The 25,706-nt window shown below is 48.2% G+C and overlaps 1 protein-coding gene across 2 annotated transcripts in view; it reads left to right on the forward strand.

Annotated features, from left to right (window-relative positions):
- Positions 1-25,706, forward strand: part of LOC144772684 (hyaluronidase-4-like) — a 106,151-nt gene that overhangs the window by 75,533 nt on the left and 4,912 nt on the right. For both annotated transcript variants that reach the window (XM_078657153.1, XM_078657162.1), the window contains exon 3: positions 13,323-13,412. In XM_078657153.1, coding sequence (XP_078513279.1) covers positions 13,323-13,412 — 90 coding nt within the window. The remainder of the gene's footprint in view (positions 1-13,322; positions 13,413-25,706) is intronic.

Consider the following 25,706-nt stretch of genomic DNA (forward strand, 5'->3'; position numbering starts at 1 on the left):
GGCGTTCTGGATCCGCTGGAGTCTCTTCTGGAGTTTGGCAGTAATTCCGGCGTAGAGGGAGTTGCCGTAGTCCAGTCGGCTGGTGACGAGGGCCTGGGTGACTGTCTTCCTGGTCTCGGTGGGGATCCACCGGAAGATCTTGCGTAGCATGCGTAGGATGTTGAAGCACGACGAGGAGACGGCGTTGACTTGTCTGGTCATGGAGAGGGATGAGTCCAGGATGAAGCCCAGGTTGCGTGCGTGGTCTGTTGGTTTGGGTGCGCTGCCTAGGGCGGGGGGCCACCAGGAGTCGTCCCAGGCGGAGGGTGAGGATCCCAGGATGAGGACTTCCGTCTTGTCCGAGTTCAGTTTCAGGCGGCTGTTCTTCATCCATTCGGCTACCTCCTTCATCCCTTCGTGTAGGTTGGCTCTGGCGGTGGCGGGGTCGTTGGTGAGGGACAGGATCAGCTGGGTGTCGTCGGCGTAGATGATAGAGGTTGTGCTGTCGTGCGATGGCTGCGAGGGGACTCATGTAGACGTTGAAGAGGGTTGGGCTGAGCGAGGAGCCTTGAGGAACGCCGCAGATGACTTCGGTGGCTTCTGATCTGAACGGGGGGAGGCGGACTCTCTGTGTCCTTCCGGCGAGGAAGGAGATGGTCCACTGCAGCGCCTTCTCCCGGATTCCGACGTTGCTGAGGCGCTGTACTAGGGTACTGTGGCAGACGGTGTCGAAGGCCGCGGAGAGGTCTAGGAGGATGAGGGCCGCTGTTTCTCCGTTGTGGAGCAGAGCTCGGATGTCATCGGTGGCTGCGATCAGGGCGGTTTCGGTGCTGTGGTTGGCCCTGAAGCCAGACTGCGAGAGGTCGAGGGATCCGTTCGTCTCGAGGAAGGCGGCCAGCTGCTTGTTGACGGTCTTCTCGATGACTTTTGCGGGGAACGGGAGCAGCGAGATGGGTCGGTAGTTCTTGAGGTCGGAGGGGTCGGCTGATGGCTTCTTTAGTAGGGCGCTGAGTTCGGCGTGCTTCCAGTTCTCCGGGAAGGTGGCGGTGTTGAAGGAGGTGTTGATGATATCCCGTAGGTGGGGTGCGATGACAGCGTCGGCCTTGTTGAAGACGTGGTGAGGGCAAGGGTCGGTCGGAGATCCGGAGTGGATAGTGTTCATCGTGCGGATGGTGTCTTCGGTGCTGATCGGGGTCCAGGCGCGGAGGGTGGTGGTGGGGGGCGGTGGTTCGGTCGTGGAGTGCGTCGGTTGAGTGCTGAAGCTGTTGTGTATGTCCGCGATCTTGTTGTGGAAGTAGGAGGCGAGGGAGTTGCAGAGGTCTTGCGAAGGGGTGATGTCGTTGTTTCCGGCGTTGGGGTTGGAGAGCTCTTTAACGATGTTGAAGAGTTCCTTGCTGTTGTGTGCGTTGTTGTCCAGTCGTGCCTTGAATGCAGTTTTCTTAGTGGCGTGGATCAGTTGGTGGTGTCTTCGGGTGGCGAGCTTGAGGGCAGTCATGTTGTCCGGTGTTGGGTCTCTGCGCCAGGCTTTCTCGAGGGCTCTGCAGTTCTTCTTCGAGTTCTTGAGTTCGTCGGTGAACCATGGGGCTTTCTTGCTGCCGGGTCTGCTAGGCGGGGTCCTCAGAGGGGCGAGGTCGTCTGCGCAGTTGCTGATCCACTTCGTGAGGTTGGTGGCCGCTTGGCTGGGGTTCTATGCGCTGGTGGGTGGGTTCTTGCTCAGGGAGGTTGCGAGCTGGTCGGCTGTGATCTTGTTCCAGCTTCTGCGTGCAACTTGTTGCTGGTGGTGGTGGATCGTGGTCCTTTTGAAGCTGAAGTGGACGCAGCTGTGGTCCGTCCAGTGGAGTCCGGTGGCGTGGCTGAAGGCGATGTCCTTGCTGGAGGAGAAGACGGGGTCGAGAGTGTGTCCGGCGTAGTGGGTGGGGGTGGTCACCAGTTGCTTGAGTCCGAGGTTGGCGAGGTTTTCCAGCAGGGTGGTGGTGTTGCGGTCGTTGCTGTTCTCCAGGTGGAAGTTGAGGTCCCCGAGGAGGATGTAGTCAGCGGAGGGGAGGGCATGCGGGCTGACGAAGTCGGCGATGTCCTCGCTGAATTGTGTGCGTGGTCCCGGGGGTCTGTAGATGAGGGTGCCTCTGAGGGTGGTCCTGGGGTTGATGTGGATCTGGAAGTGCAGGTGCTCGGTGGGTGCGAGGGTGTCATCGGTGTTGGTCGTGATGCGGATGGAGTTCCTGTGGATGATGGCGATGCCTCCTCCTGTCTGGTTGGTGCGGTCCCTCCGGATGATCTTGTAGCCGTCCGGGATGGCGATGGCGATGTCGGGCGCTGAGGAGGCGTTCATCCAGGTTTCCGTGAGGAAGGCGACGTCTGGGGCTGTGGTGTCGAGCAGGTTCCAGAGCTCGACGGCGTGTCTGTGGACGGAGCGGGTGTTGAGCAGGATGCACTTCAGGTGGCTGCTGCTGTTGCTCGTCGAGGTCTTGGGCACTGCTGGAGTGGTGCAGGTCCGGATGCAGGTGAACTTGCAGGCGTTGCAGCAGAAGGGTCCGTGGGTGCATCTCGGGGTGGCTCGGTAGCAGCCCGGGAGTCTGCCGGCATTGAGTGCGTAGAGATTGGTGGCGGCGTAGGTCCGGCGGGAGGGCTGGTGACTGCGGGAGCCGGGGGTCCTGGCACTGGGCGCGGTCCAGGCGCGGACGGGCGCAGACGGGCTTACCTTTGGCGCACCTTCGGCGCTCATTCGGTGCTCCCGCTGCGCGCGTCCGCTGCGCGGTCGCTCTGGGGGCGTCATAAGAAGGGAGCCGGTAGGGAGGGTCTGCGGGGAGGCGGGAGCGGGTTAGCCAATCGGCTGGTGGGGGGGCGGGGCCGCGGGCTGGCAGCGGTGGGAAAAATGAGTGCGGGCTTGCGGGCGGCCCTGCGGCGGCTGGGGCGCAGGCGGAGGGAGGAGGGAGCAGGCGGGGTCGGCGGCTGCGGCGGCAGGCACAGGAGCAGGTAGGCAGGTAGGAGCGGGATACAGGCGGAGCGTGGGGGCGACCAGGCCGGTAGAGGCGCAGTGGTCGCTCCCTGGCTGGCGTCTGGGTCCCCTTAAGAAGGGAGCCGGTAGGGAGGGTCTGCGGGGAGGCGGGAGCGGGTTAGCCAATCGGCTGGCGGGGGGGCGGGGCCGTGGGCTGGCAGCGACGGGAAAAATTAGTGCGGGCTTGGCGGGCGGCCCTGCGGCGGCTGGGGCGCTGGCAGAGGGAGGAGGGAGCAGGCGGCGTTGGCCGCTGCGGCGGCAGGCACAGGAGCAGGTAGGCAGGTAGGAGCGGGATACAGGCGGAGCGTGGGGGCGACCAGGCCGGTAGAGGCGCAGTGGAAGTGTAGTTTCCTTCTCTGTAAAGGGTCAGTTTGACTGGCAACTGGCATTCAATAAAAAGCTCTGGAGTTGGTACTCAACTAAAGACTTACTTTTAAACTTCTTCAGCAGAAAGCTGGGGTGGCCATTCTAGTGTACACACACTTTCAGTGGCAGGTTCTCTAGATACACTCCGAAATCATGGGTCGCATGTTGGCTGTGCGGCTCTTCCTTCACCAACACACTTTCAAAATTGTCTATCTTTATGCACCCAATGATCACCAGAAGCCCTTCATAAACCAGGCTGTTGGAACAAGCCTTACTACACCAGATGTCGAAGTCCTAATAGGTGGGGATTTTAAACTTGTGTCTAGCGCTCTTTTAGATCGGCCTGCAGGAAATTAAAGGCTTTCAGATGTGGGGTTGATGGACATTTGGAGGTCTTCCTCCTTTTTCTCGGCTAAGCACCAGTCTTTTGCCAGAATCAACTACTTTTTAGTATCTATCCCCTTCTTACAGACAGTGATCCAGGCAGACATAGAGGTGGCCTCCATCTCGAACCACTCTCCTATCAAGCTTACCCTGCACCTTCCTAATAGCTGCCCGGGATCTAGGATGTGGCGCCTTAACCTAAACTATTATCCTATGTCCCCACAATTAAAGAAGTGAAAGGAGTGATTAAGGAATATTTTGAAATCAACAACACAATCAACAACACAAGCCATACCTCAGTAGCAACCTTATGCAAGCGGTATTCAAGGGGACCTACCTAGCTATCGAGGCGCGGATCAATGGGGAACAAAGGGCCAAATGAATAGAGCTAGAGACGTAAGTGAGGGAATTGGAGGAGTCCCACAGGGTAAAACAACAACTTACCATTGCTAGGAAACAGCTTACGACCCTCGATCTGGATGCAGCAGAATACGCCCTACTCCGCACGAAGAAATAATATTATTCAGGGGGCAACAAGGCTGGAAGGTTTCTAGCCCACGGAGTGCACGCGCAGATCCACACCCATCGCGTTTCTGCCCTAGTAGATCACGCTCAGCATCTTCGGATGCGAGTTGAGGATATTGTGGCAGAATTTGGCAGTTCTATGCCCAGCTATACAGTGCAGCACTTCTACTCCTCAGGCACTGCTCCGTATACTTAAAGCAGGCCCTTCTAACGAAATTGCCAGAACCCACCGCAGCACCGCTGAACACAGACATCACGACACAGGAGGTTTTCGAGGCAATAGGGAGGCTCAAGCTAGACAAAGCTCCCGGCCAGGACAGGTTTACAGCTGTATTTTACAAAACATTTGTGGAGCAGTTGTCCCTCTACTTGCCCGGCTATACAATTCCTTTAGCTCCCAAGGTGTCCTCACAGTGTCTATGAAATCAGGTATAACAACAGTCCTGCCACAACGGGGAAGAGCCCCCAGCACTGCCCCTCCTACCGCCCCATATTATTACTAAACGTAGATGCAAAATTATTCACCGGGATTCTCGCCAACAGACTGGGACGGCATATGCCCAGGTTGGTAGACCCTGACCAATCAGGCGCCTATTCCACTTAATCGGCAAAACTAACCGTTCTCAGATTCCCATGCTGCTCATATTGATTGACACTGAAAAAGTGGTCGTCGGGGTGCACTTGCCCTTTCTGTGGTTGGTACTAGAGGCTGTCGGCCTGGGCCTCTGCTTTCGTCAATGGATTTGGGCTAGCTATGCTGATCCAGTTGCACTCATACGAGTCAATGCTTCGATGTCTCCCCCCTCCCCACTCTTGTTTGAGCTATATATGGAGCCACTGGCAGAGCGCAATCAGGGACACCCCCTCATCGAAGGGGTTTGGATGGGTGGCAAATCCCATAAGATAGTGTTGTATCCGGACAATGTGCTATTTTCTATTACAAAGCATCAACAGTCTCTGCCCCAGTTGTTGGAGGAATTTACACTATTTGGGAAGGCATCAGGTTTTAAGGTGAATGCCACCAAATCTCAGGCCCTTAAGTTCACTGTTCCGCTGGATGAGCAGGCGTACCTGGCAATGACATTCCCCTGCTCATGGCCTACATAGGGAATCTCTCATTTGGGCGTTCAACTGTTTCCCACTACGCTGCTATGCTGGCTATAGTTCGATCCCTAATTCAGTCATGGCATCGGGCCCACTCTCCTGGTTGGGGCGTATAGCCACTGACAAAATGTCCCTCTACCCTAACATCTTATATCTCATGCATGTGATGCCGCTACAACAGCCCCCCGCTCTCCCACATTGAAGAAACTCCGGACCTCCATAGAATCTTTCATGTGGGGGGGGTAAGCGAGCTAGAATAGCCAGGGAATGTGCATATCCCCCAGTAGCTATGGGTGGATTAGGCATACTACATTTACTGGGTACAACACTATCTTATGTGGAGAAGTGTGGCTCAATGGTTAGAGCGGCAGACCCTGATGCAGAGGTCTAGCCCGGGACCAGGGTTCAATTTCCCGCCTCGGCGGGTCTTGGGCTCAAAAATTCCACGGAACTGATAATTCTCGCCTCGGTGCCTATTCCAATCATGGAGTCCCACTCTGCAACTCTGGGCAATAGCTTGCTTAATCTCCACAACAGCCCTCACAACGCTAAAGATGCATGGCCTCCACCTTGGGGGTGCCCAGGAGTGGACACCTCACAGGGAAAGCCAGGATGGGTTCCACAGCGGTATTCGTACAAGCGCCTTGAGACCCTTGCGGGTGAGTAGTGCGCTATACAAGTATCAATTTACAATTTTAATTTACTGCGTTACCACTAGGCAGCTCAGCAGTGCAATGGCAGCATCCATACACAGAGAAACACTGTTACTTCCTGGACCAGGCAGTGGTGGGGATCCATATATGGAAGATTCCATGGCTTCCGCGATGAAATTGCCCACTAGGAGTGTATATTTCCCCTGTAGTCAGGGCCAGGGTTGGGGTCTAGGATAAACTTTGTGTTCCTAAACTCCTTTGCACTCCTATCTCGCCTCTTACCCCATTTATGGGATTGCAGACTTTTCACCGGTATTGCATGGAGCCGCATACTCCCAGTGGAAGGAGGCAAACGTATAGAAGACCTCTTCGACGCACAGGATTAGTTAGAGTTTCCAAGGGTCCAGCAGGACATTGGGTGCCTGGACTCTGAACTCCGGCACTATGTCGCCCTTCGTCATTGGGTGACCCATCTGTCAATTCGGCCTCACGCAAGTAGACCGCTCAGCCCATTTGAATGCTGGCTTTTGTCAAGGTGGGATGACCGACGCCTGTTGTCGGACATTTATGCCTTTTTGAATACCTCTGCAAAACCCTTGACTTCACCGGCCATAACGCAGTGGGAGACAAAGTGTGAGTGCCGATTCACAGATAGGAAATGGACCAACATTTTGCATCGAGCCCGCACTTCAGCCTGTAGTGCCTCAGGGAGAGAAACTCTCTCAAGATTGTTCATTATTGGTACTATACGCTCTCCTGTTTAGTTAAGTGGAGAGGGGGAGTGTCGATAGATGTTGGTGTCACTGCGACAATTCCGGCACACTATCCCATTTACTATGGTATTGCCCCAAGCTGCATCATTAATGGTAGGAGGTTGTTACAGATATCGACCACGTGTTCATCACTGAATTGCCTCACTTCCCTAGCTACAGCATACTGGGACTTCCCAATGCATTAAAGTACCCAATACGTACCCCAAGGGGAAGGGCCTTAACCCCAGCACTGTGTGCTGCGAAGTAAGTCATACTGTCACGATGGGGAACGGACATTATACCCATGCAAACAGATTGGACATAAAAGCTCTGGCACTTGCTCAGTATGGAGAAATTGACAGCAATTGTAAACCATACCTTACCTAAGTTTGAGAAAACCTGAGGCCCTTGTTTGAAATACTTGTCTACCACTTTCCGAGAACTCTCTTGTCCAATTTGTTTGCGAGTCCTACGCACCACGTCCGGCATGCAGACCAATACTTAATACCCTTGCATGGTGGGAGGTGGGACAGGATTTAATAACTGCATCATTATGTGTGAGCATGGTATGTTTTGTTTTATTTATTTTATTGGATTGTTGTCAAACCCCTATACTCTTTACCCCTTTCTCCCCTCTCCTCTTCGCTGGCCTTTGGATGTAGGCGAATGATTATGCTGTATCCTTATCCAAAAATTAAAATCAATACAATTCTAAACCTCTTCAGCAAATGCTTTCAGTTTTCAAGGAACAATCTGCACCAACAAGCTTCAGTCAGACTTTACTCGCTGAAGAAGGTCAGAAAAAGTTCTTCTATCTTTGCGAGGCAGATTCTTCTGGAGCCATTTCCCACTTATTTACCACACCTAGAAAGTTAACCTTCATAGTTAGTGTCTCTTCACATGTCCAGTGTGCTCTACAGTGTTCTGCCCAATGAACATCCACCTGTTCACAAACCATGTTCAATGAGAACCAAACAAAACACCAACCATTTTTATTTCAATAGTTAAGAACTTAGTTAGAGTTTGGTAAATAGTATACTCTACTGCAAATGTAGCAGAACAGATAGTCCACCAAACTCACAGTTCTCCCTCTCTATTTAAAGTGGGGAAACCCCTATGTTTATATCAGTGGTGCTCTGCTGGCATTTCCAGTAGAACCCTTTGCCCATTGGCCTGACTGACATTGAGCCAATGGTCTCTAACTCAGATTGTCCAGCCTAATCAGGGCAGATGTTCCATTGTAAGGGACCACGAGGGAAAGTGTGTCAGTCCTGAACTAAAAACAAATAAATGACTCCCACACACTGGGCAACAAATTCTCAGCATGTTGGAAACATATATGTTTCGTTTCTTAGAAAAAACACTCTTTAGGAATTTTGGAAAAACGAAAAACGTGGCTGTGCACACATATTGCACATTGTGGCTGCACAGCAAGCTTCAGCGCTTTCAGGAGAGCCACCATGGTCGTAGCTCCTCTGATGGCAAATATATCTCTGCCTGCATGTTTGAGCAGAGTACAGCCTGCAATCTCTAAATGACAGCCTAAGTTTTTGCACAGTACTGCAATCCACACAATTGTACATCGTGCTAAATTTGCAAAAGAATAAGAGCTGGTGTCATGAGGCTAACGCATAATGGACTTCCTCAGGCTGCTTCTAGTTCTGGACGTCTAGGTCTTCACAGTCCTGTGCCAAAGGTAGAAGTGACCTCATCTAGTAGCCATGTAGCCACCGATACTAGTTCGTGCCTAGGAGAAAGTGTCTTCTGGAAAGAGCCCCAAAAGAGAAAGAAGCACTAAGACAAAAAAACTGTGAAATGGCGATGAGGCTCCAGGGCTGAACAAAGGTACTTGCCTCAAGAATCAAAGAAGCAGGCTGAAGGAGGAGAAAAAGAAGGCAAACTAAGCAGAGTTGAAGCTGAAGACCGAATGAGGAACCTGAAGGAAGTGAAGCAGGAGTCAAGACTGACAAAATCCAGGGAAAAACCCAAAGAGAAAGTTTAAGAGCAAGGGAACACAATGAACCCACTTGAAGCGTTAGGACATAAAAAGTAGATAAGATTTCCTCCTTATATAGACAAGAAACAGGAATGTACTTCAGGAAAATACTTCCTTCCATATTATATTAGGGTAAGTCTCCTTAGGGATCTGTAATATAGACATATTGGATTGCGTTCAATATTATCCACTTAGAGATCTTTAATGAGTGACCATGGGAAGAAGAGAAGCCGTGCTGATGGAGGCGCATAGCATGTCTCATAGTGAAGACCTCCCAGGGAGAGCAGCGATGAAGAAGGAGACTGCTCAGGCATGCTAGCCACAAAGATGTGAGTTTATTTAGGGAAGACGGTGGCCTGCTGGCACTCCTGAACAGAGGGAGCAGCCCAACTCACCCTATCAAGGAGTGATCAGTAAGAGATGGCAGGTGGGATAGTGGCTATCGTAGCGGCACAACAGTCAGTCCAGAGGTTTTGTTCAGGAGCCCTTGGCCGGAACTATTGGAGGTCAGGGTGCTGAATACCAAGGCTACATAGTCTTAATTCCACCTCATGCCACTTTAACCCACTTAGGGCCCGATGTAGGTCACCAAATACCGGTCGGTAATGGCCGAATTCGGCCGTTACCGACCGGTATTTGGTGATTGAGATGTAGGGGGCTATATTTTACAGATTCGGTAAATTTACCGATTAGGTCAATTTACCGAATCTGTAAAATACCGAATCGGTAATTTTTCCGATTCGGAAAATTTCTGATTTACAGGCCTTTCAGATTCGGTATTTTACCACCCAATCCAATTGGGTGGGTAAATACCGGAACCGGGTGTGCATGCACATGTGTGCATGCACACCTATGCCATGTGACAGACAGACATGCCCTTAGGGCATGTCTGTGTGCCACATGGCACACATGCCTGTATTTGGGGTGCTAGAGGGTGTCAAAGTGACACCCCCTGCACCCTTGCTAAAATCGGTATTTACCGATTCTGTAAATACTGATTCGGTAATGCCCATTGATTCCTATGGGCTTCAATGCCAATAGGAATCAATGGGCATTACCGAATCGGTATTTACAGAATCGGTAAATACCAAATCTTACCGATTCGGTATTTACCGAGTCTGTATTACCTACATCCCCCCCCCTCTATTTTACCACTTCTTAAATACCGATTCGGTATCATTCGGTATTTAAGAAGTGGTAAAATAAAATTACCTACATCGGGCCCTTAATGCCTCTATATCTCTTTCATTCAGAATCTTTTTTTATCTCTTCTTTCTCTCTTTGTGACTGTTTTTCCACCTTTCTCTTCCTCCTTCTTCTCCGTTTTGTGTTTTTCTCTCTTTTGCTCGGGATCAAAGTTTATTGAGGAAAGATAAGTGCCAATCCCAAAAAAGAGTGCCAGTGTGCTTCACCGGCAGCCACTGGCTTAAATTAAGCACTGCCTTTACACCTCAGTTCTGCTTCACAAGGTCATCTACTACAATGCTTCTCCAGGTAGACAATTGCAAAAAACACAGTTGATGGACAGAATGTAGAACAATGTCATACATTCACCCCAGTACAAGGATCTGGGCCTAAATCCATCGTTTTTTTGCACTCCACACCACCCTGGGTTAGACACTGGCTATTGGTCCTTGGATGCTTGATTCCAGTCTGGGAAAGACATGGCTTGGTAGTTCGGACTGGACTGTTCCCATGAGGCACAGGGTCAGAGCTGATTTGCATATAGCCAGTGTCTAACCCAGGGTGGTGTGGAGTGCAAAAAAACGATGGATTTAGGCCCAGATCTCTGTACTGGGGTGAATGTATGACATTGTTCTACATTCTGTCCATCAACTGTGTTTTTTGCAATTTTCACCCCGAGTGGGCTGGGTATGCTCAGACGTGAGTCCCAGGCTCTCCACACCACTGGAGTCAAGCTATCCAGGCTGATGAAGGCTGATAGCCAGAAACCGGTCCTTGGATGCTTGATTCCGGTCTGGGAAAGACATGGCTTGGTAGTTCGGACTGGACTGTTCCCATGAGGCACAGGGTCAGAGCTGATTTGCATATAGCCAGTGTCTAACCCAGGGTGGTGTGGAGTGCAAAAAAACGATGGATTTAGGCCCAGATCTCTGTACTGGGGTGAATGTATGACATTGTTCTACATTCTGTCCATCAACTGTGTTTTTTGCAATTTTCACCCCGAGTGGGCTGGGTATGCTCAGACGTGAGTCCCAGGCTCTCCACACCACTGGAGTCAAGCTATCCAGGCTGATGAAGGCTGATAGCCAGAAACCGGTCCTTGGATGCTTGATTCCGGTCTGGGAAAGACATGGCTTGGTAGTTCGGACTGGACTGTTCCCATGAGGCACAGGGTCAGAGCTGATTTGCATATAGCCAGTGTCTAACCCAGGGTGGTCAGATATAAAGCTACAAGTGGTTCCGTTGGCTAATTACCACGGGGTACTGGTTCAGAACCTGATTATTTCTGAACCAGTACCCCATGGTACTTACCCAACGGAACCACTTGTAGTTTTATAAATTTTAACCCAGTTTCTTAGGGATACAGGGTGACCCTATTGATCTTAATTAGATTGGTCAGAGGCATGGCATTACCTAAGGGAGTTGGCGTTAGAGCAGGCTTTTGTTTTGTCCAACTTAAAATCCTGCATAGGGCATATTTCACAAGATTATACAAGATTGGATGACATCAGTACGTCTGTTGCCGATCCCACATTAACATATTTTAATTGTCCTCACAACAGCCTTTTAATCGTTTACGCTCAGTTGGTACTATTTGCCAGTTCTTTGTGTGTTTGTATAACTTACTGGGTAACTTAGTGGGTTCTCAGCGCTCACACCCTTTCTGCTCTTGAGTCCTTCACCCGCCTGACTGGTGACCTCTAGCCTGACGTGTGTCTCGCCCTTTTCTGCCGCGGCTGTGTGCTGTTTGAGCAGAGGGATTGCGACGACACTCAGGCCGCTTTCTTTCACTTCCAGCATTTCTGGTGGTTGTGCGGTCTACTGTTCAAGGCCACCACTGTACTTAACTGATGCCGAAGCGGGCACGTAAAAGGCAAGCACGTCTGCACCCGTCCGCGGCCGGCTTGGGCCTGGGGCCACAATCCCTGTTTCTTTCCAGCATAACCCTTCAACTTATTCGTCTCCGATCCTTTTTTCACTCATTCATACTCCAAAGGCCAGCTGACAGGTTTTTGATCCTTCCACCTGCCCTGTGTATTGTACTAGCTGCCAATTTCATTAGACCTGTAATTTCCAGCAGTAGGCAGGTTCTGCTTGTATTAATGGAGGGGAGTCTTAATGGAGGGGAGTCATTCTGTCCCCCTTTATTTGTGATGGCCGATATATGTGCCTCCAACTAATTTCATTATTTTAGCCTTGATTGACGCTCCCTTCCCAAACATCAACTTCACCTTTTGAATTTTCTCATAGCTATTGACCCTGTTGAGGTCTAGAGTTATGCATCAAAGGAGGAAAAAATGACACAGCAGTGTTGACTAAATTATGTAGCAAAAAAAGGCTGTAGTAATGCAGTATATTTTCTGATACTTTATTTTGACATGTTTACACATGCTAAGACTCTCAAAAAAGATTTTGCCTTATTAGAACCAGTTTAACATGCAAATGCAGCATTGAGAAAGGTGATCAGTCAACCTTTGCAGAGGGCTGTCCACTTCGCAGCAACACAAGTCACCTTTTTTAGTAACCTTTGATCCGGTTAAGCTACAATTTATTATTTAAAATTGTCAGATTATACAGCAGATGTTGTATTTTGTGGCAAAGCCATGATTATATAGAAAACATTTGCAAACTAGGATATTTTGTCATTCATGTTTGAACTGCTCTTGTGGAAAATGGGAGAAGTGCTGATGACCGAAACTCCATGGCTCGGATACAAAAGGGTTGTGCTTCCACTTTTAAAAGTATGTGGGACATTCTGTGAATGGAAACATATCCCGCTTTGTGAATGTATTTTAATGTTACTAACTTGTATTAAACCTTAAATAATCATATGTATCTATTGGTTCAATAATTAAATAACACAAGAAGCTGTAATCTCTTTTATAAAATGAATGTCACTTTTTTTAACAGCATCTGCTTTATTAAGGGTGAGGTCATAAGCATTACTTTTGGTATGAATGTTACAGTTTTGCGTTCCCTACGTATTTCTGCGCTTTTTTGGCACTACGCAATAGAAATTCATGTAATATCCCAGTACTTCAAGATTTGGCACAGTACATGAGAGCATTATTTCGCTGCCACAACAAATCATGCATAAACTTGCAAAAACATTCTAATACGGTCCATCAGTGTCACTTTCATGGATGAATTGATTAGGGGGTGGGGGTAGCTCTGGCTGCCTGTGAGAATTTAAGCTTCCAATTCAAAAACTGAACCACAAATGTGTCCGTTCTAGGAGCCCAAGGCCTCTTTGATATAACATCCCTGCAGTATTTCCTCTTCTTAAGAATTTTAATGTATGTGAGAAAAACATTTTCGATGTGATGGGCACAAAGAAGCAGCGTTTTGAAATAAATGATTGATTCCATCTTTCTCACTTGCAGGCTGACCTGATCAATACCATCGGCGAGAGCGCGGCGCTGGGGGCCGCCGGGGTGGTGCTCTGGGGGAGCATCCAGTATGCCAGCTCTCCGGTAAGACAAAAAAAGAAGAAAAAACATTATTTTATTGTAAATATCATTTTCTGAGAGAAAATAACACTTGCTGTCTTGTTATAGTCTGTAACATGCACTGGGCATCAACGTCAAAACGAAGTCTCTCTGGTTAGTAATAGTAACACATGTACATTTTATACAGAATAACCTCTTTCATTTGTTTCTTTCCAAATCCAAACAAGAGCATGAAAGACGTTGTCACTCACCCTTAGTGACGTAACGCAAAATGATGGGGTCCATCTGCAGAATGCGATCAGGCGCCTCTGAGGCTCCCATCCCTCACAGTTTGGTTGTCCTTGGGCTGAATAAAGTGGAGTAAAGCAAAATATTGTGGTTTCCCTGCGGAATGTGATGAGGTGTCCCAGAGCCACCCATATCTCACAGATATTAATTAGTCATGTATTGGCTGGATGTGGCCCCCATTCATGGATTGAGGGCCCCATGGAGCATTAGGGGTCCCCCGGTGACGGAGCAGCCTATGTTATGTCCCGTGTTAAATGGGGGGCCCCCTCATAAGTTGAGGGGCTCCTAAAGGATCCGCCCACCCTCACTGCAGGGGCTAGCTTTCTGACCCTGCGCATCCTGAGCATAGAACCTGAGGTGTATATGAAGCAGTCATATCATAACGCTATGCCACCTGGCCAGGAACCAGCGACACTCCTCTTGTTACTCTTACACCACCCCCTTCTCTTTTAATAAAGTCTACCTTCTAGTGCCTTCTCTAGCATGAAGGTCTACCAGACGTAACTTCCTATTTACCCTCTGTTGCAACATAATTGCACAACAAATAATCAAAGATGCTCTACGGAACTGTGATATTCCCCTATACCCTAGTGTCTATGAATCGCTGAACACCTTTGTTGCTGTATCTTCTGTACCTGTTGGCAAGTCTTGACCGTGGGCTTGCTGATGTGCGAAAGGCACAACACAATCACCACCCGACACCCACCTACACTGGTTTCTGCCCTCTGCAATGTCATTAGACCTCTATGTTTTTCAACATCTGAGCTGTTATCCTGGCTTCACCTATACCTCACTATCCACACTCTTAATATTTAATCAATAAAGCATGCTTTAAGGCTTCCTTCTCTGCCATAAGCCTGTCTGATACAAACATCGATCTACCGGAAAGCTTTTCTAATACCCCAATTGTTCTCTCCATCTACAAAAATGGGGCATATGTCTCAGTCAACTTTCACGATGGCTTGCTAGCAATCTGCTAATGGATGTCCAGACATTACCTCAAATTGAATTCCACAAAAACTGAGGTGACTGGTTTTGGAAACTTATCCCCTGCCTGGTCCTCCTGCTGGTGGGCAGAAAAACTAAGACCTTCTCCCGACCCAGTGACCAAGGCAAAACATTTGGGTGTCATCTTAGTTGACAAGGTGAGTTATAAATTCCAGGTTATGTCTTTGGTCTATTCCGGCTTTTATATTCTTAGAATGGTAAAGAAACCGTTCCCTTTTATTCCAGTTGAAGCTAGGAGGACAATAATTTCCACTTTTGTTTTTGTCAAAAGTGGATTATTGTAACAGTTTATTGATCAATGCCCAAGAATCGGTTTCAAAGAAACTACAGATGGTGCAGAATGCAGCTGCTAGGATGCTTTCTCGGCACCCCTAAATTTAACTCTGTTTCTAAAGTTATGAGACAACTCCACTGCCTGCCAATTAGAAGCAGAATAACATTTAAGGTGCTGTGCATTGCATATAGGGCGATTCACAACACAGGGATGGAGTTTCTGAAGAACTCCTTGAAGATCTACACACCCAGCAGATCCTTGCGCTCCTTTGGGGCACACCTGCTAACCATCCCCAGGACCTATAGAACCAACTGGGGTGACAGAAGCTTTGTGGTTGCTACTGCAAAGTTATGGAACACATTTCCTCCTCAGATCAGAGCCCTTCCCACTCTTATTGCTTTAAGTAAACTATTAAACACCTGGTTTTTCAACATTATTCTTTTTTACCGTACCAGGAGCAGTCAGCGCCAAGACACCTTTTTTGGTATATGTGCGCTTTACCAAGTTGTTTTAACTTAACATAACATAACATAACATAACATAACATAACATTACATAACATAACATAACATAACATAACATAACATAACATGACCAATCACAATCAAAGCAGTAAAACATGCTAATGCTTTCCGCTGTTTACATACACTTGTCTTAGCTATCCCTAGAATAAACATGCTAGCTAATCCCATTAAAGTCATTCTGCACTTTTTAATGCGAGTTCTGCCTGCAGTAGTGCGCTGGCATAAGATCCACACTCTCATTCCAAATGGCCATGTGGACATTCTGGCTTTGATTCACTAAAGGATATTTGTTCATCTCAGAAATATATTGCATTTTGCTTTTGTGCTAAAAGCTCCAGCTGCACAAAGATCAAGCTTCTCAAAATACACATGCATACATGGATACACGCGCTGAACTTGCATAGGCTGAAGCTATAAATGCCCATAAAACGCAGGTGGAGCAAGAGGAGTCACAGCAAAATCAATGCATTTTCAAATGCTAAATGAGTGTCTAAGGAACTGCCAAGGAAACGCAATGGGAGGAAAGGTCACAGAGGTAGACAGAATGTCAGAAAATGTTCTTATTCTCATATGTGGAGTAAATGTGCCTTTGTTGGACAAAGACTCTATTGGTTCTGAGATCAACTTCAAAAACAGCTTAACCGAAGTCATTTGGGGCCAGATGTAGGAAGGCTATTACCGGTCGGTAACGGCCGAAATCGGCCGTTACCGACCGGTAATAGACTTTTCCTATGTAGGAGGCACATTTACCGATTCGGTAAATAACGAACCGGTATTTACCGATTCAGTATTTACCGAATCATCATTTACCGATCCGGTATTCGCCGAATCGGTAAATGAAATGTAGGAAGCACTTCAAAGAGTGCTTCTGGGCTTTCAGGATTCGTTATTTACCACCAACTATTAGTTGGTGGTAAATAACGAATTCTTATGTAAATGCAAATCTGTGCATTTACACCTGTGCCATGTGACAGACATGCATGCCCTTAGGGCATGTATGTGTGCCACATGTGCACACAAGCACTAATCAAGGGTGCAACAGGGTGTCAAAGTGACACCCTGCCACACTTGACTTTTTCCCAATTTTACCGAATCGGCAATTACCGATTCGGTAATTGACATTCATTCCTATGGGCCTCCAGGCCCATAGGAATGAATGGCAAATACCGAATCGGTAATTGTCGATTCAGTAAATACCGAATCTTAACGATTCAGTATTTTTTACCAAAAAATTATCTACATAGCATTTACCGATTCGAAAATACCGAATTGGTAAAATTCGGTATTTTCGAATCGGAAAATGTCAATTACCTACATCTAGCCTTAGGTGGATGCACGCAAATCATCTCAATTGCAACGCCAACAAAATAGAGATTATACTCCTCTGGAAGTCCAATTCCTCTCACCTGGCCCTATGGTGGCCAAATGCCACCACCTCCTGCAGTTGAGGTCGTAAAGAACCTAAGGGGTCAAATTGGACGCCACTCTGTCCTTTCGCCCACAAGCTATGGCAGTAGCTGGAACGAGTTTCAGCCTCATAAAATCACTGGAAAAACTCCTTGAAAATCTGCCACTGTCGGACAGAAAACCAGTAGCCTTTGCACTGATAACAGCAAGACTGGACTACTGCAATAGTGTGTATGCAGATGTATCTAAACAAAATCTGCAGAAATTACAGGTGCTGCAACACGCGGTGGCCAGATCGGTACCCAAACTCCCCCGACAGGCTTCTGCCTCAGCCTCAGCTGCCCTGAAAGTACTCCATTGGCTGCCAGTGCACAAATGGGTTCTTTTTTAAATTATTTTATTAATCTTCAGAACCTTTACAGCACTGGTGCCAAAATACCTAACTTCCAGAGTGACTCACTACTCTAAGACATGGACTCTTAGGTCCTCACAAGCCAATCTGCTCAAACCCCTTCTTGTATGGACTGAAAACACGAGGAGGAAAATCCTTTACATTTCTGGGTGCAAAGGCTTGGAACTAGCTTCCTAGGGAGTTGAGATTTATCGAATCAGAAGGTATTATCAAGCGGCAGCTCACAAGATGGCTTTTTGGCATGTCTGATGTCCCTTGTTTTTCTCTTATTCTCTGATGCACATCCCCCGAGAATCCACTGAGTTCACATAGTCACATTCTTCACCGCTTAGCGACAGGATGCTCCTGTGGGAGTGGCAGCGCACTTTACAAGTATATGTTTCATTCATTCAATCATTCAACGTAGCAAACACACAGTAGCAAATAAAGTGAGTATTTTGTGGGTTTGAGAAAACGGCAATATTGAAGCAAGTAAAACATGGAGTGCAAATTCGAAGGTTGGCCCTCAGAGGTTAGAGTTCCCAATTCCATGACGTGGATTAATGGAGGAGGAGCATGGATGTGCATGGTGGCTGATTTGAAACATTACGAAAAGAGCAGTGAGCCCCTACAAAACTTTGAGGATGTAAGACTTGAATAAGCCACGCACACCTCATAGGGGATGCAGTAAGATCCTCCACCGTTGGGCATCAATCCGTCCCACCCAAGCAGGTGGTCAGCTACACAGTATGCAGAAATCCCTCAGCCTGTCTAGGAGGTCCACTACTTTGTTTCCAACTGGGTTACACAAACAGCTGCCAGCAGGAAAGTATTTGGAGGGTGAAATGCTGGAGACCTTGGGACGGTTTTTTACCTGCTAACACTGCTATATTGTATTTATAACCTTTGGCACACCTTGGCCTTCTTCCACGGAAATGCCACTCGGGGCATTTCAGAATCATGGACAACATAACCTGTACCAGTAAACATGGAGGATTTTCAGTACCTGCATTCTGGAAACGATAGTGTTGTATCCCGTAGAGTGTGCACACCCCTTCACCCTGTCTACTTTGTGGAAACTAAAAGTGGATTACTTAAAAGACCTGCTCCTTGTATTAAAGACAAAAACCTATCATATGGGCAATAACCACAGAGTTCCTGTCCTTGAATGGCTTGGAATTTGTTGTAGTAAAATACATAGTAGACATGTTTAGTTTCCACAATTAGAAAAGCAAAATGCGGCTGACCAAAGGCTCAGCACCTTCGTTTCTCAAGTAAACAAGTTCATAAAAAGTCTGTGCAAACACATCCAGAGTACGCCACACTTTTACTCCTCTGGAAACCAGATAATTAGATTCATAAGAAGAAGGACAGTGCACCAGGATGAAGTCAGAAAATTCCGGTTGTATTCCAAAATATATTCTTTATTAAATTTTCAATTTAAAATTTGGAAATCAGCCAACGCGTTTCGAGGAGTATAAATCCTTTTTCATTGGTTCCTCCATTTTCGCATACATTTTTACATTATCTTTTTTCATTATCTTTTTAGTTTTATTTTCAACTTTTTCCCCTTTTCTTCCTTCCTTTTTATACCGGTCTTGTTATGTAACACGGTTCTTTTTTGCTACACACGCGTGGTGTTCTCTGGAATCTCCGCACTCTCCTCTTTCACGGTCTTAAAAAATTTAGTGTTTGTGATAAAAGCGTATTTTGATTTTTCTACCAAAAATACGGTATGATTTGGATTAGAAAACCGTTCCTGTTTATGCATATGTATGTGATGTATTATATATTTATATATCCAGTGTCTTTTTCTCTTTTCTCTGTTGTGTCAGGTACCCTAATTTTGGTACGAATATACATGACGATTTTATAATTTCTTGTTAGACCATGATTGTTGTTACTTTGGAGTAATATTTATAGGTGTTTTTAATACATATACACAACATGAGACTGGACTTTTGTCTTATTGTTTTTCTTGCTGATTGTTTTACGGATTTCCTTTGATTCTTGTTGCTTTTGCCGTTCTTTTAATGTAATGAATCTAGGTGTGTTATATGCTTACCTTATATATGTTGTCTAGACATGTTTATTTGTTGTTTTATATGGCAGGTGTACTTAGTGTGTTTTTATTTGTTCACATTTTTCAGCCCTGACGAAGTTCCATTTGGAACAAAACGCGTTGGCTGATGTCCACATTTTAAATTGTAAATTCAATAAAAAATATATTTTGGAATACAACCAGAATTTTCCAACTTCATCCTGGTGCACCGTCCTTCTTCTTATGTTTAGTTTCCACATTATCCAAAAGTGTTAATTCTTTGTCCCATTTGGTCCTTACAAATATAATCCAAGCCCCTTCGCGTAAACATTCTTACAGGCGATCACACAAATATCTCTCTCAAACAGACCCTAACTGCCTTTCATAGGGGATAGGGTCGACCAGATTGTGCACCGGGATATCTTGCATAGAGGATTTGCTTTGCTTGTTGGACAATGGTATATCTTGCTAAAGCCTCTCAGCACAGAACTCTGTTTCTCTTCAGGCGGCCTATAGCAACTAGATCAAGCATGATCATCTAAGCATCTGATGGAAGCGTGTGAACAACATGGGTCTGGGCCTCAGGAGGAATTTGGGGATGTTCCCCCCTTCCCTTTTTCTGAGTTTGATTAAATTGACTTGGTTTACTGGGAATCTCAGCCAAGATCATTTAGCTTGGTTTGCTATGAGTCTCTTCTGGACAGATTTTCTCCCCGTTCCTCCAAGGGATAGCATGCTGTGACAGACCTAGAGGGTTGGTTGGCCACTATAATCCTACAACGTTGATGGACGAAGATCTTCCAGGGGCAAATTCTCCAGCCAGCTTCTCAAAGAAGCCCATTGATCACTTGGATGTAAAGTATCCTCACCCAGATCCGTGTCTTTGGCAGCTCTCTTCAGTGAAATACTCTTTTCAATCAATCAATCAATCAAAGCATTTGTATAGCGCGCTACTCACCCGGAGGGTCTCAAGGCGCTTGGGGAGGGGGGGTCCGCTACTGCTCGAACAGCCAGGTCTTGAGCTGCTTCCTGAAGGCGAGGTGGTCCTGGGTCAGGCGGAGGTGGGTCGGGAGGGAGTTCCAGGTCTTGGCGGCGAGGTAGGAGAAGGACCTTCCCCCTGTGGTGACTCTTCGGATGCGGGGGACGGCGGCGAGAGCGTGTCCGGTCGATCGGAGCTGGCGTTTGGGAGCGTAGAAATTGAGGCGGCTGTTGAGGTATCCTGGTCCTTGGTTGTGCAGGGCTTTGTGTGTGTGGGTGAGGAGACGGAAGGTGATTCTCTTGTTGACCGGGAGCCAGTGCAGGTCTCGCAGGTGTCCGGAGATGTGGTTGCGATGGGGGATGTCCAGGATGAGCCTTGCTGAGGCGTTCTGGATCCGCTGGAGTCTCTTCTGGAGTTTGGCGGTGGTTCCGGCGAAGAGGGCGTTGCCGTAGTCCAGTCGGCTGGTGACAAGGGCCTGGGTGACCGTCTTCCTGGTCTCGGTGGGGATCCACCGGAAGATCTTGCGTAGCATGCGTTGGATGTTGAAGCATGACGAGGAGACGGCGTTGACTTGTCTGGTCATGGAGAGGGATGAGTCCAGGATGAAGCCCAGGTTGCGTGCGTGGTCTGTTGGTTTGGGTGCGCTGCCCAGGGCGGGGTGCCACCAGGAGTCGTCCCAGGCGGAGGGTGAGGATCCCAGGATGAGGACTTCCGTCTTGTCCGAGTTCAGTTTCAGGCGGCTGTTCTTCATCCATTCGGCTACCTCCTTCATCCCTTCGTGTAGGTTGGCTCTGGCGGTGGTGGGGTCGTTGGTGAGGGAGAGGATCAGCTGGGTGTCGTCGGCGTAGGAGATGATGTTGAGGTTGTACTGTCGTGCGATGGCTGCGAGGGGACTCATGTAGACGTTGAAGAGGGTTGGGCTGAGCGAGGAGCCTTGAGGAACGCCGCAGATGACTTTGGTGGCTTCTGATCTGAACGGTGGGAGGAGGACTCTCTGTGTCCTTCCGGCGAGGAAGGAGATGGTCCACTGCAGCGCCTTCTCCCGGATTCCGACGTTGCTGAGGCGCTGTACTAGGGTACGGTGGCAGACGGTGTCGAAGGCCGCGGAGAGGTCTAGGAGGATGAGGGCCGCTGTTTCTCCGTTGTCGAGCAGGGCTCGGATGTCATCGGTGGCTGCGATCAGGGCGGTCTCGGTGCTGTGGTTGGTCCTGAAGCCAGACTGCGAGAGGTCGAGGGATCCGTTCGTCTCGAGGAAGGCGGCCAGCTGCTTGTTGACGGTCTTCTCGATGACTTTTGCAGGGAACGGGAGCAGCGAGATGGGTCGGTATTTCTTGAGGTCGGAGGGGTCGGCTGATGGCTTCTTTAGAAGGGCGCTGAGTTCGGCGTGCTTCCAGCTCTCCGGGAAGGTAGCGGTGTCGAAGGAGGTGTTGATGATGTCCCGCAGGTGGGGTGCGATGACAGCGTCGGCCTTGTTGAAGACGTGGTGAGGGCAGGGGTCTGTCGGAGATCCGGAGTGGATGGTGTTCATCGTGCGCATGGTGTCTTCGGTGCTGATCGGGGTCCAGGCGCGGAGGGTGGTGGTGGGGGGCGGTGGGTCGGTCGTGGCGAGCATCGGTTGAGTGCTGAAGCTGTTGTGTATGTCCGTGATCTTGTCGTGGAAGTATGAGGCGAGGGAGTTGCAGAGGTTTTGCGAAGGGGTGATGTCGTTGTTTCCGGCGTTGGGGTTGGAGAGCTCTTTGACGATGTTGAAGAGTTCCTTGCTGTTGTGTGCGTTGTTGTCCAGTCGTTCCTTGAATGCAGTTTTCTTGACGGTGTGGATCAGTTGGTGGTGTTTTCGGGTGGCGAGCTTGAGGGTAGTCATGTTGTCCGATGTTGGTTCTCTGCGCCAGGCTTTCTCAAGGGCTCTGCAGTTCTTCTTCGAGTTCTTGAGTTCGTCGGTGAACCATGGGGCTTTTTTGCTGCCGGGTCTGTTAGGCGGGGTCCTCATAGGGGCGAGGTCATCTGCGCAGTCGCTGATCCACATCGTGAGGTTGGTGGCCGCTTGGCTGGGGTTCGCTGCGCTGGTGGGTGGGTTCCTGCTCAGGGAAGTTGCGAGTTGATCGGCTGTGATCTTGTTCCAGCTTCTGCGTGCAACCTGTTGCTGGTGGTGGTGGATCGTGGTCCTTTTGAAGCTGAAGTGGACGCAGTTGTGGTCCGTCCAGTGGAGTCCGGTGGCGTGGCTGAAGGCGATGTCCTTGCTGGAGGAGAAGACGGGGTCGAGAGTGTGTCCGGCGTAGTGGGTGGGGGTGGTCACCAGTTGCTTGAGTCCGAGGTTGGCGAGGTTGTCCAGCAGGGTGGTGGTGTTGCGGTCGTTGTTGTTCTCCAGGTGGAAGTTGAGGTCCCCGAGGAGGATGTAGTCAGCGGAGGGGAGGGCGTGCGGGCTGACGAAGTCGGCGATGTCCTCGCTGAATTGTGTGCGTGGTCCCGGGGGTCTGTAGATGAGGGTGCCTCTGAGGGTGGTCCTGGGGTTGATGTGGATCTGGAAGTGCAGGTGCTCGGCAGGTGCGAGGGTGTCGTCGGTGTTGGTCGTGATGCGGATGGAGTTCCTGTGGATGATGGCAATGCCTCCTCCGGTCTGGTTGACGCGGTCCCTCCGGATGATCTTGAAGCCGTCCGGGATGGCGATGGCGATATCGGGCGCTGAGGGGGCGTTCATCCAGGTTTCCGTGAGGAAGGCGACGTCTGGGGCTGTGGTGTCGAGCAGGTTCCAGAGCTCGACGGCGTGTCTGTGGACCGAGCGGGTATTGAGCAGGATGCAATTCAGGTGGCTGTTGCTGATGTTCGTCGAGGTCTTGGGCACTGCTGGAGTGGTGCAGGTCCGGATGCAGGTGAACTTGCAGGCGTTGCAGCAGAAGGGTCCGCGGGTGCATCTCGGGTTGGCTCGGTAGCAGCCCGGGAGTCTGCCGGCGTTGAGTGCGTAGAGGTCGGTGGTGGCGTAGGTCCGGCGGGAGGGCTGGTGGCTGCGGGGGCCAGGGGTCCTGGTTTGGCAGAACTTCAGCTCCAACTTCTCCTGACAATGCTCTTCATCGCAGACTCTTTTGCGCTGACTATTGCTGCTAGGAGTCTGTCTCTATCCAGAGTTTAGAAAGTCCTTTCCATCTTTCTAGACAATTAGACTCATGCATCGTATGTGTTAACTAATAGACACATCAAGACAGCCATCTACTTCTTGCTAGGTGATATTCCTAAAGTTGTCCCGTCTACACATGAGTGTACGCCCTATAATGCCACCTAACGAGACATGCATCCAGGGCACTCTCCTAATGGGTACGCTCTTCTGGGGCCTGACACATTATACTTTCTGCCACACACCATTCATCCAGCAAAGGGCGGCACTGAAGTTTTAAGCTTAAAGTATATGCTACTGAGGGAAGTATTGGATAAAGCAAAGTCGCATCAAATAGGCTAACAAGAAAACTGGGCAAGACAAGTAATCTAGACTTAACTCAGAAATTGACTGTTAGATGTGATGTCCTTTTCCATGTGTCATTCATGACTTATAGTGATACCATTATTCCAGTTTCCTAGCTCCCACTTCTCCTGCTTTTATTGCCTAATCTCTGGTGTATCTCTTCTCCCTGTTTCACTTCTGCATCTCAGACTTCCTTCCTGGCAGTGACACCTCCTCATATTTGCCCAGTTCTCCACCATCACTGAGTTTCACCTCCTATTTGCACGAAGATGCCGAGCACAAGCCTATTACTCCTAGTTGTCAAACCTCCTTGCAGCCAGCAGCACTACCCTATCTGAAAGACTGAAGCTCAGGAGCATTTTCCATTGCCATTTATTCTTTGGGCAATCATGCTGGCTCATAAGGTTGTTACTTCTCTCTGTCCCTGTTTCCACATGGTATGTGGTGTCTATCATATCTCTGGCTATTCCTACACTGATGTTAAGTCTCTGCATGATTTCTATGCAGACCCCCAAACTAACTAGTCTTTCCTTCACTTTGGGGTCATACCAAAGGAGTTTGCGATCCCAAACCAAATCACTGAGTTTGCGGATGCAGAATGTCTTTTTCTATGATACAAAACCCATTTTACGAGTCAGAAAAGGTTTTCTAAACTCGTAACATGGGGTTTGCAACTCATACTGAATCCAATTTGGAAGGGGCAACAAAATGTGTGTTCCTTCCAAATTGCCATTCTGTATGCAGTGTATCAGTGGTTGGGTACCACAATTCCTGTAGCAAATCTTTGAACAGTTACTGCCACCTCAAAGGAGAAGGTAACTGCTTTGTGATGCAGTGCTACTCCGGAAATAATTTCTAAAACCATGTCACCTTTCCCTGAAATACCAAATCATACATCTACTCAGCAGTGGGGCCCATAACACTGTGAGTTACTCACAAAACACTTTCATCCTACTTCATGGATCTGTGAAATTCAAAGGAGAGCTGCTGTATCATAGCGGAGTGTCTAAATTAAAACTAAATATTTATACTATTTACACCTGCAGTTTAAAGAGTTTTACCATAATTTCTATCGACAGGACATTTATTTAGACACACCACCGCTATGGTCAACGGATCTGCTAGTAAAAATTAGGTGTAGGAAAATGCAAGACCAGCTTAATTCTCCATTTATCCCATTTTTATTAAAAGCAAAATTTAGCATGTCTAACAGTTTATTTGCTTTATTTATTTCTTTATTCAAAAGATAACTTTAAAGAGTAAAAGTTTTATCTCAATCAGTTATATTAATTTTTTATTTCAGAAGTTCGAAAATAGACATTATTATTTAGATTTCAGAACACAAATATTAGCAAGAGACAGATAGTTCCCAAAATTCACTTTTTCTCCTAACTTCCCTGACTAATAACCTCATCTAAAGCTCAGACCTCCTTCAAAGGGAAATAGAAAATTATTCAAAGTCTTACATCTCAGGAAAAATCAGCATACCGTCAGCATCTCCAGAGGAAATTGGAAGAGAGTTTTTTCTTAAGTAAAATCAGCACTTTTCATACCGTTTTCACTAACTTTATCTATCTACAAAAGTAACTATCAGCATAAACTCGAGTTCTGATTGGACAATTTATGGGTGGATGAGCATCACCTCATCATTCTAATATTCAATTTCCGTTGTATCAGCCGAATTTTAAAGAGCTCTTTGTTTAAGAAAGTCTTTGGCCTAGTCACATCCTCAACTAGCAACTCCATGGACTTTTCCCACGTTCAGTAACTCATATGTCCATTCTTTTGGCAGTCATCTGGGCTTCCAGGGCATGCTGTCTTTGAACTTGTTTTCGTTCGTGCACAAGCAGCTCGCATTCATTCTCAGTTTTCACCGCGTGTGCGCATTATCTCTCACTGTCACAGTAATCGAGAGATTCCATGTTTTAGTAGGCCTCACGAGCCAAAATGTTAAC

This window comes from Lissotriton helveticus, chromosome 1_1 (genome assembly GCF_964261635.1).
Source record: "Lissotriton helveticus chromosome 1_1, aLisHel1.1, whole genome shotgun sequence".
Classification (NCBI taxonomy): domain Eukaryota; kingdom Metazoa; phylum Chordata; class Amphibia; order Caudata; family Salamandridae; genus Lissotriton; species Lissotriton helveticus.